The sequence below is a fragment of the Bombus terrestris genome, chromosome 6 (assembly GCF_910591885.1).
Source record: "Bombus terrestris chromosome 6, iyBomTerr1.2, whole genome shotgun sequence".
NCBI classification, from domain to species: domain Eukaryota; kingdom Metazoa; phylum Arthropoda; class Insecta; order Hymenoptera; family Apidae; genus Bombus; species Bombus terrestris.
The window spans coordinates 4094299-4106707 of NC_063274.1; the positions used below are offsets into that span (position 1 = coordinate 4094299).

Here is a 12409-nt window from a genome sequence, read left to right on the forward strand (position 1 = left end):
AAAATCTTGCCTCTGTTCGCCGATGAGCACGCACACTTACGGAAAGGAGCACGAACCCACGGCACGTTAGCCTCATAAGCTTGCGCGAGTCAGGATACGTATACGGGTCACTTCGTGACCTTTTCATTAGGACCGTTAAAAAAAGATTAGCTTCGGTACAACGTTATCTATATACTCGAATCCTTATTTACATTCGAGAAGTTTGCAAATACTCGATCTTTCATTCGTCTGTTTTATTGTATTTGGTAGGGGGAAGGGGGGAGGGAGCGAGAAGATTTAATTTAGAAATAATAATCCACGAAATAAAGATTAGAAGATAAAAGAGAGACACGCTATGTATACAAAGTGCATTGTTCGATTACCATAAATGCTTCCACGATCATTGATGAAATGTCTAGAGGGATCGTGCAAAGACGATTATATTAAAAAGGTCAATAAATTATATACCTATTCTAGGTTTTTTTTATAATTTTATGGGCCATTTAGTGCTTTATCCGTGTCGGGAAAATTAATTCCACGCCGGCTTAATAATCTTCTCAAAAGTTACTTTTGGACTCTTCATATCATGGATTAAATAATTGATGTCCTTTTTTAAACGAGATTTAAAAGGTATTGCTTATAATTTATGACACTCTAGTGGACTCTAAATTCAAGTAGCTTTATTATTCGTAATAAAAGATCCCCGGTTTTTAATCTTGAGTATAACTCTGCTTATATCGACGATAGATAATGAAAGAGTTAGAAACTTCGCATATATATATATATATATATATATATCGTATATAGTCCATAACAATTGGGTGTAATTCCAATCGATATTATAATCTATGCGTGAATAATACCTGGATTGTTTGACCTAGACGTCTCTCTGAATCTGATTAAGTCCAATCGGGGTGGCGCGGCGCGGTGCTGCTACTGTTCAATATGTTGTACGGTGGAACAACAATGTAGAAATAGCTTTCTATCGATGCAATGCTGTGTTCTCGCGTTCAGTTTTACGAGTTTCCAGTCAAAACTCTAACTTACGTATTTCCATCAAAAACACATTATTTGTACCGTAGAATTTATTTGAAATATCATCTCGATGGCTAACGCATACACAGCAACACGATATCTAACAATATAACTTAAAATATTAGATTTTTATGGATCGATTCGAAAGATGGAGTGATGTCACCATAATTGAACGCCAAGCGTGGTAGTTAAAGATTCAGTTTGTAAAGTTAGTTGTTTCAAGTATAGTACACGTAATATAATCTCGATAATCTTAAAGCAAGAGTTGGCTGTGTTGTTCGACGACTATTACGTTTTAGCTTTCTGTCTTATTTGTAGCTAATTTTCAACAGGTAGGCAGAGAAGCCAGGAATTCGAAGTTTTACGCCTACTGTATGTGGTATGCATATAATGTTGCTAGTGAGAAGAACACGTAACTATATATGTGTCTAGATAACATCGATGTTGGTATAGAGCGTAGGCTTTTGTGTAGGTGTTCTTTAAAGTTCAATCAGAGATCACTTTCGCCGTAAATCAACATTGATAGTGTCGTAAATGAATTATAAATAGTAATTGGCCGTTATATTATCGACTGGGTAATTCTGGGAAAATATATGTATAATTAATTTTCAACTAAAAGGAAAAGTATATGTGTTGTCATAATACAACGATATTTGAAATTGAGATCCATTAATCATCAAATACCAGATTTATAATTAACAGCAATATATATATATATATATCATGGAAAAAGTAACGTGAAATAAAAAGAAGTATATCACACACCAGCAGGCAATTCTATGCATACTAAAAACAGCAGAGGAGCAGAAACTCAGCAGCAATTATCGCATTCGAGCGAACGGTACTCAAATATCTACTCGAACAAGGAAATTCCCTTTCTGAAGCTCGTTATGACGTAGAGAATTAATTATTTTTGAGATTCCAAGAAGCACGATAATAAGTCTTTCACGGTATTGTCTCCGCTGTATTCCGAGTGCCGATTTAAATGCCATAATAGAATGCGCTGCTACGTAAAAAAAGTAATTTTGATAGCTTTGATGTCGAAGCACAAAGCACTCAAACATCTGGAGGAAACTTTTACGATCTAGTGAAACTGTATTTGTTAGAATTGGTTGTTGGACAAGATTGATTATATAATCTGGAACGATAGCTGTTTTTGCGAGCCTAAATTTAATGTTCTTGTTATATCTAGTTATTATGTATTACACGATTCATCGTATTTTGGATAATATATGATCAATTTAATATAATTCTTGATTAATACTCAATATATTCTAAAAATTTGCAAGCTCTTTTATCCATACTTAGAGCGTTTCAAGAAACGTATTTTTAAAGTCTATATATATATCACATAACGCATAGGTGACATAAAGTCTATGTATATTATTGCAAAGATAAGAATTTTTCGTATAATCAATTAAAATAAAATTTATTAAATACAATAATATTTAGTGTAACGTTTTCAAATGTCATCTTTGATGTTGTCATAAATAGATATTAATATCCGTATTTCATATTAATTTATTTTTTACATTCTTTTCTTTCTCTTTTCAGCAATGTGATATACAAAATGCGTTTCATTGCTCATCTCTCAATAATAATAACATATACATTACATATACAATTGAATTGTATTGATCGAATAAATTTACCATTTTATATTTCAATATTCATATTTTCACAATCACACTGTTACTCTGTTATAAATCGCATATTATCTTCATCATGAATCTTTCGATCATTTTCACACGACGTCATCAGCCAGTTAGTCGGACAACGCTGCTTCTCTTTCAACCGTTCGATCTAAGATCAATCGTTCAAATACGGGTTTTATAATATCATTACCGACGCTTTTCTCCGGAAGAAATTGAATTCTCTTCTCGTTTTCGAATAGTCAGATTTAATAACGTCTGGACGTGCGCGTGTGCAATTGTACAAGTGTGCACAGCCCTATCTGTCTACGCGTTCGGTAAATGCATATATGGAAGCCGTTTCAAGGCAGGCTCATTGTCGTTGAAGTGTCACACGTGAATTGCGGCGAATTGATTTATTCATAGATAGCGGATGCTCAATGGAAAATCGTGGAACATCGAAATCGAATTCACCAGCCACCGGCTTCAATTTCCGTGTATATGTGTCTTCGGGATGCATTTAAAAGTGGCTGCCTATTTTTCTGACCAAGCCCCGAGCTTTCCAACGGGTTTCCATGGAATCGAATATCCAAAGATGCAATGGCGTTTCTGCGTTTCAGTTAGAAAGTATAAATAAATTCAGGATTAATTTGAAGAATAGAGTTCTGAAGATTTCGTACATTTAGTATCGTTTGTCCTACAAATTAAATAGTCGTCGAACATAAATTCATATTATATTAATTTGTCACGACAAAAAGTATAATTCGATGAAATCTTGGTGGTTCGACGTATCGACTGATGACCGGCTCTACTCTGTTCTTATTTGTATAATATGCACGAATTTGTTGGAGTGGACATATTCTGTAATTCGAAAAAAGCAATATGCAATTCGATTTGACGTTACGGTAAGAAGATAAATATCTGCTTCGAATCCGATAAGAGTCAGTCATGTAATTACTGATGATTCTGCGCGTAAAAGAGGATTAGATACTTCTCGAGTTATTACGTTGATTCTACGACATTTTCTTCTATTATAAGTTTAGTTATAATAAAATTGTTTGTATGATCAGCATTTTACGATAATGTAGACATAATGTAGAGATGTCCTTTTGTAAGCTAACTTATGAAAGCTGTTATTTAATGTATCACAAAGATTGTCATGCTTTGAGCGACAATAAAATCATTAATTAAGCATAGATAAAAAATGAAACTAATTGATAGGCAATGAATTCGAAATGATCATAAAATGACACAGAAGTCCTCGTAGAAACGTATATGTACTCTTTTCAAGGAGTGTCGTTTCCTATCTTCGTCGAATGATCTTGGCCTTAGGGTAGAATGAAATTAACCGTTGACTCGCTTATGTTAAGACAAATAAGTGGAATAACCTACTTTCGTTTTAATTATTTCGAACGTCCAGCTGCGTGCATATTTACGTATGCTTTTAATCGAACCAGCGTGCTTTAATTCCATTTATGCACATGCTCGCACGCTCACAGTTGATTTAGCGAAATTAAGCGACCCACAAGAACTGTTAATATTATCTTTTACCGGTATCGTGTAAACAATCATTCGGAATCAATCGGTACCTTTGATTTATGACCTATTTTCTCCTTTTCTGTTGCAGTGAAGAAGGCGCGGTTCGTCTGCGAGGAAGGTTTGTATCCTATGAAAACGGGAAGAAGAGTCTAATTGGGATCCAAACTTGAAGTTGTTCTAAAATGAGCCTTAAAGACTTGAACGAGCGTGGCGCAAATAGGTACCTACACATGCAAATTACAAACGATCAACGTTCACCGTGGGACGATTGTTTCGAAAATTGAGATAGAAGCGATACTATTCGCGAAATGAAGTCTTTACTCACGCTCCAGTTTTAAGGTTCGAGCAAAATTTGTTGCACTCCGATTGGAACGGTTCCAAGCTAAAGGTTATGCGATTCCTCAACCGGAATATCGCGATGTTCTGTTCATGCCGAAATAATTTTTCCGCGGTACCGACGTGCAGATCCTTCGCGACAACGCGACGTTACGCGACTGCCAATTTCTCGAAATCTTCCCTTTTTTTTCTTTTACCGATGTTTGCCTCAGTTTGTTTTCGAACATGCAAATAAGCTCCGATCCTCGCGAAGACTTCAGTTACATTAAACGATCAAATGCCTCGTAACTACCGACCGACTTAGTTCTACTTTGATCGAGAACTTAAATCGCTCTCTACGTGCTTCGTGAAGGAACGTGTCCTTGATTTTTCTCCGATAGCTGCATTCGCTCATTAGTATCGTTTGTTCGCAAAAACGACTCGGTTCGCGACAAACCTAATGTTGCGGGGAAACGTTTCGAACGAATTATTAGAATCGTTAACGACGGAGATGTGTATCATAAAGGATTTCTTAGTGTTACGCGATTCGCTGAAAATACTCGAGAACGGCATTGGAAATATGCAAAAATTTGTTATTCATTGCCCTAAATCGTTCCATTTTCTGTTTGAGAATGTCACGAATTCGCGATATCACAGTGAAGCGGTTTATACCGGGCGTAGAATTTATTCTTTATTTTAAAGCGGCGATCTTACTGCTAGTCATGAATGATCGTGATTTTTGTCGTGTCACGGCGTTATTTAAAGCGAGACAATTTCCAGGAACAACAGCGATCTTTGCACATATATGATGTTAACGCGTTTAAACTTTTCAGATCGTAGTAATTTCCTGTTACGTCTAGCCAGTTTACCGACTCTCGTGTTTCATAGCATTCTCTCGTTAGTTATAGGCAAAAGCCTCGAGACTTTGAGTAACTTTGCATTCATATCGCGCGTCTTTTTACGTTCGGTTACGTGTGTTACCACGTATAGCCTGAGACTAGTAGAATCATTATTTTTCATGTAGATAATGTTGTGTATGGAAACACAACGTTTATAGATAATTTTAATTGTGGACTTCTCTTGCAAAATTGGATTATTACTATTAGAAAAATTGTACAGGCCACGATGAATTGTCTTGTACAACAGTAACAAGGCTGATAATAAAACGTATAAAGTCCTAAAAGTAAATTTTACAGCTAAATTGCAAATCGCTTAAAGTTATAAAATTATCAAAGTGTCAACTTACTAATTTTCTAATATTACTAGTTGGTAAATTACTGTGCAAGAGAGGCCTGCACGGAGTGTTATCAGAGTTAACGTTTCAGTGTGAAAAGCTCTTGATTTGTTGTCCGTAAAATCATACGAAAAATATTGTTCGTATCAGTATTTTGTGACCAATTCCTATCGTTGGACAGGTACTGCGTCGATTGTTGGTTTATTTTGTTTCACGCACTTCTGACGAGACATAACAATGATTTTGCTGCATAAACTTATTTATATTTTCATGATATATTGTTTGCTGAGGCTCTAGCATAATTTAGATTAAACAGTATGGCAATAACAAAGTTACCAATATTTCAGAACCACAGATGTACATATCTAAACCTTTACTATCAGAATTCACTTGACATTCCACGAGTAACTTGGAGCCAAGGTTTCTCTATCCCAAGGGATCACCTGATTCCGCAATCCTATTGCCGCAAGAGTTCTCTTAATCCGAGGAACCACTTAATTCCAGGGTTCAGTCACACGAAACGTCCATTTTTAGCCGTAGAGTTCGTTTAACCAAGATTTTTATACTCTTTGGAACTATGTAGCTTTTTGAGGCTGCTGGTTTTTGCCATCTATTTGATGATTCTTGCAAGTTCTTGGTAGAATTAGTTTGGTTATAGAACTCACTTAACCTGAGAGTTCACCTAGCGCAAAAATTTCGATTCCATAAATAACTTTGTCGCACAATTTGGTTGTGCCAACTCCGAGGATCTTTAAAGCGATAATAATTCTGAATTCGACTAGTTACATACCTAAGTAAGGCTCTGGGTCCAAATTGATCCTAAGACTCGTGGTCGCTACCATAGACGATAAGTACGGAAGTTATCTGTGAAACCAAGACGTTTTGATAATCTCTCTGTATAAGTAAATGCTGACACTATGCGGTTCCTGGTGTTAGGTGGACATTTTTGAGTCAAGCGGTACGCGATGCTATGTGGTTTCCTGGAGTAAGTGGATTCCGGCATTGTGTGGCAAGTAGGGCCAACAGATTGAACTTTGAACGACTTTAAACGATAGACGCTCTGTAGTCTATGGTGTCGTATAATCACTAATACCAAAGAATCAGGCGATAAGTAGCGAAAACATGTTTTCAGGCGTAGCATATATGGTTTGCAGCGTTAGATTCTCCAGCTAAGTGAATCTTGGTACTTCGTGAGCTATAGATCCTTAGAATTTCTATAATTCATTTATTACACACTGTAATTGCTTATTGTATATCTTGTGAATTTACAATTATCTATATAGCACATCTTATATCTCAACGGAGAAGTTATCCGTGTTCCGTTTCGTAGATTCTTGTCTTTATCCAATATCTTTGAACACATTTGCACGAATCTACAGCCATTCGAATCTTGTTTCTCTTATCTGAATGGTTTGACATCAAACTTCGAGATTCCAAGAAAATCTTTTTTTGTTCATCTTGCCATTGACTAAACTCGCTAAATTTACTTATCAGCTCTTACAAGCTCATTGCTCCGAGTTCTCCTTCAGGTCGGCTATTTTGTACATTTCCAATATTAATATCGCCAAATAGTTAATTTCGATTCGTATATATATAACTTTAGTTAATTATAGTTAGTTCGAAAGTTTGATTCTAGTTATTGAATATTAAAGTCTTCGATTAATTTTTAAATAGTCCGGCAAATCCGGCTAGCGCTGGTTATTCGCCGCAGCGATGAGAACGACCTGAAGCTATGCTAATATCGCTAATGTATGCACCTACTTAAATAAACGAATGCAAGAGCTTTTTGTATCGAAGTAACCTCGCGTTTACTTCGATGTACGAATACGCGAACGAGGAATTGTTTAGAAGGTTCTGATAACAGGCAATATATCATGCAAATCAGAGTGAAACGTTCTTCCTGGTGTATCGCTGGAAATACGATCATTTCAGATGAAATAAGACACCAACAAGAATTTCAATTATGCAAAACGGTTCAGGCTTGCGCTCGTGTGTCCCACTTAAACGACAGCCTCCGTTGTTGTTATTAATAACTCGTTTTACGGCAATTACATTAACCGTAATTAAATATTCATCGATAATGGAAATTGTCTCGCTTTATGAATCAGTAAAAATATATTGCTATACAAGCAGTATCGTAAGCAAGGGAATTGCAGATCGACATTGAAATTCCCTCTATTTCTCTGTACCTCTATACGTAATCTTTCCATTCGAAGAAATTTTTCATTCTACCAAGAAATTAATAGAATGCTTCAATTATTTTGATAATTATTTCAACTTTCTATCTAGACGATCCATATACTACCTCGTTTATCACATTGTCTTTCAGTTCGTTCATTTTTCTTTTTCTACACGGTCGTATAATTTTTAATTCTCGATAATAATAATTAAATCTCGAGCGTTTTTGGACCAATTAATTCGTCAATCCTGAGTATCGATCCATGCGAGGCTTCGTTGATTCGATCGCTGCGATACAAACTTCAATCGGCAGGAACAATTTCGTTGCACGTAGTAGCAAAATATCTAGTCGGTGTAGTTGAAACACGCATCGAATATCGTAAAACGGATTTTTTTTCACGAGTTATCGAGAGCTTGCAGCCGGAATGTATACTCGTGCACAGACGACGGAGTCGAAAGCTTATATGATAGAGTTTTACGGTTCGTCTGCGCCGTTTTCCAGGCACGCAGATGGGTCGAAAGACTATCCGTATCTTTGGTAAATTGAGAAACGATCGGGCTTCCTTCGAAAGAATGTTACGATTCTATGTATCTGCGTGTCTCTGATCTTTTGTTATCGATTCGTTTGACAACTTATTGAGAAAACGTCGTCACGAAGGATAATCGTTTGTCTTTAATTATGTGTACAGTAACTAACGAAAGTATTAGATCGTTCGGAAAAATCGTAGCGGAAGTTGAAAAGAATTTAAGCGAAGTTAAACTTTTGCCCATCTATAACTTCGTGAATTTTTTCTTGAAAAATCGCGCGTCTTTTTCAATAATAAATTCCTTCGAGTAACTTTTTTAGGCTTTTAGAGTACTTAATTTCTTGTACATATTTTTCGGATATAATGTAAAATAATCTGACTTATGTTCTTCTTTAGCGATATTCATATTTTAAGATCGATATTCGTGTCGTATACCGATCTTCTAGTAAACGTATGTTCGTAATAGATGTCTTGTAACTTCCATACATATACATTTTCCAATTTCTTTTCAATTTTATCGATATAATATAATTACCATAGTCGATCTCGTTACGGTGCTAATGAATTTTAGAAACTTTCATATGACGCACACGATACGTGCGTAAAAATTGTTTGTGTTGAATGTCTGTTGAACATTTTCACAGATCTTGAAACGAAACACTTGAAAGTGTTTCGGTAATTTCCATAAATGACGTTTTAATTGTCCCATGACGAGAAGGTACGCGACAGAAATATAACGATGTTTCGGATATTCGTTACGAAGCTAACTGCGATTTTTCGTTTCCCGGCCGGATAAAAGTCCTCGCTGGCGTGGAAATATTTTATTATTTTTCCAGTCGCGCGCTCGTGTTTGAAATACAAACGCGCGACGTCCAGTTGCGGTAATTAAAAGATTTTTTTTAATTAAAGCACTCGCGAATCCGTTCTCTATCTGACATGATCAGAGGATGCGAAAAGAAAGTAATTTCGTGACCATTCCTCTAATCAAGCGTCGGATCTTCTGATATTAATGAACAAGAATGGACACAAGGGAATGAACGGACGATTAGCGAACAACTCGGCTAATTTCGTTCCTTCCTTTCGATGAAAGTGTCTCGAACTGCGTCCACGACCTTTTACAATTAGATTAATACAAAATTAAGCTTCCGAAACAACAACATTATTCCTTGTCAGAAAGCAAACTTTCATACGCGCTTAATCAAATATTGGGTTGACAACTAAGCGATTGCGGATTTTGTCATTAGATGGTATTGACAAAATCTGCAATCACTTAGTTGCCAACCCAATACAAATGCACAAACGCCATTAAACAATTTAGACGAGATTCTCTAGAAACAATCAATCCTAAACGTTTATACACGCGTCGTGTACATCCCGTTCGTATCAAGATACCCGTTGGAGAATTTCAATAATTAATTTTTTATCTCGACGTACTACTCCGGCCTACGCGAGTCGACGTTTCAGGACGCGACGGTAAAGCGTAACGTAGCTTGTTCGAGCGAGATTTAATTTATTGGGTGGACGGAATAAATCCCAATTTATCCGATGGTAAATAATTTTTGGTCGGCGCGCCGCGATACCTTGATGCTGGCCGTTCCTCTCTACGGCTGGCCCTTGTCTATTTATCAACGTCGACATTTCCATTTCCACGAGACAGATTTCTTTTACGAGCTGCGTTCTGTGTCCTTCTTTGCACGATCAATCGAAATCGCATAACCCCGGCCTGGTCGTGATCGTTGCGCTCCGCTCGTTCAAGGGAAAACAGACCGCTTGAATTTTCTCGGACCCGATTCAGATTCGATCAACCACGATTTCAGCGGAACAGTTCAACTCCTACGTAACACTGAAGCTGCAGAATGTGAAGTCGACGACAGTGACGGTGAAAGGGGCCAATCCATGCTGGGAGCAAGATTTTCTTTTGTAAGTACATGTCTGCGAACGTATTTATTAACAAGAAAGGTCGGTAGGTCTGCCGAATTTACGATAGAGCCCCGAATATCGTCCCTCGGTATCCAATGTTTTCCACGATTTCCCCCTTCGAATAGATAAAAGCATAGGGATAAAACAAACGAAAGGGACGGACTGTTTCAATTTCGAATTTGCAGTTCACCGATGTTCCAAGTTCGCCATCTGTTGTAGTCTATCGCTCGTAAATGTCTGCATATTATTTCGATTTGTGCGTATAACAGCACGTGAATTTTTTTAAAGCGTATAAATCAACGGTAGATCGATAGAAGCAGTCTTTGATACTTCTTTATGTAATTATTACAATGTACATATTGAGATATGAATAATTTTGTGTACCAGACTAGATTGGCCGCGTAGTAGTGACACACGTATGTGAATATGAGTGTGCGGAAGTAGGTGGGTGCGCGGCGTCTCGAAAAACAGACAAATGTAACTGTTCCGTTGGCAGTTTGGTATGGAAGATGGTGAGACAAAGAGAATGCTGAAACGCGTGCAAATGTATATCGACGAAAATCCTGGAAATCGTTTATTAAATAAATCTAAAACTATTTTAATATGAATTCTAAGTGTAAGCTTAGTGTTCCTTTACTTTTATTTCGCCAATTAAGATCCACAATTCTCAACGGTACATTTGAATAATTTGTTAAAAACCTTAGCAATGGTATATCTTTTTTTCTACGATAAAATATAAAATTCATCTATGTCATCATTGACTTTGGATATCAATATTTGTAACGATGTCGGTTTACGAGAATCTATTAGCTGTGTCCAACTTCTTTTGCCTTCGATAACCATATTTAGTGGGTCGGTATTGAATGAAAATGATAAAAGTCGAAAGAAATCGACGAGATCGTAAGTGTGCGCGTTATCATTGCTCGTTCATTACTGAGTTTGTGTCCGAGCTCGATAACGTAGAGGTTTTGCGATCGACTATCGAATCCCTTTAAGAGCTAAAATCCTCGCTCACCTTAACGTCCATAATTGATATAATAAATATACCGCTTAGTTAGTACAACAAAATAATCTATTTGTTGTTGAAGATAATACGATTAGCTGATCGGTAGTTGTATTTCGCGGCTCGATCCATTTACATTCGGACTAGCATCATCATTTGCTTTCTTTTCGCTCTTTTCTCAGTCCTGATGATATTTTCCGTTCGAGTATCGATTTCTCACGTCGACAAAAGCGAACTTCGTTCCTTTGCGGCACGGTATGGTATAATTACGCTTTAGAATAATTCTGTCGACGTCGTTTCCCGGTATGCTTTATCATTGCGATATTATCAGTAGTACGTGGGTGTTGAGAAATATAACGTGGGATATGATTTGCTTATTTATAAAAAGAGAACGATAGTGATGGATGTAATATTCAAATATTTTCTGGTTGCTCTTTATTATTAGCCTAGTTTTCTTTTTCTCTCTCTCTCTCTCTCTCTTTCTGTCTCTCCCTAACTTTTTCTTTTTCTCATCCACTTTATTCGCGAGAAAGTTAGATTCTTCGATGAAAGTTCTCGCGATGTAATTTTATTTTCGATATTAAATAGAGCACGATATAAATTCATTGAAAAAGTTTATTTTGAAATTGCACTTTCATAAATGACAATGTAAAATTGGAAACAATCGGATATATTCGCCAATACGTTGTTAATATTAGAACAGAAAATTCGGATAGTTCAATTTTCAGAATGTATTACGAGAATGGGCCAGCTATTATTAACAACGGTTCACTTGATTTTCAATCGCACGAGATAGTACAGGCTACGCGAAAAATACGCGTACATTAAATTTCCTATTATTTCAAGACAATTTAAAGGACCAGAAAATTCACGATTTGTTAAGGGGGTGTCCTGAATTAGAATGTTCTAAAACAGCGTCTTTTTGTGATTTTTTTTAGAAGAGAAAGAAAGAAATGAAGTTATTGAATTTTGGGGTATGGCTTTATACATATTTAACGAATACAAAGCAATTTTTTTTAAAGTAAAAAAAAATATTATAACAGATTTC

The 12409-nt window shown here is 36.4% G+C and overlaps 1 protein-coding gene across 5 annotated transcripts in view; it reads left to right on the top strand.

Moving 5' to 3' along the window:
• LOC100650524 (protein unc-13 homolog B) overlaps nucleotides 1-12409 on the top strand; it is a 377008-nt gene that overhangs the window by 21742 nt on the left and 342857 nt on the right. For all 5 annotated transcript variants that reach the window (XM_048406368.1, XM_048406369.1, XM_048406371.1 and 2 more), the window contains exons 2-3: nucleotides 4273-4302; nucleotides 10256-10358. In XM_048406368.1, the coding sequence (XP_048262325.1) occupies nucleotides 4273-4302; nucleotides 10256-10358 (133 nt within the window). The remainder of the gene's footprint in view (nucleotides 1-4272; nucleotides 4303-10255; nucleotides 10359-12409) is intronic.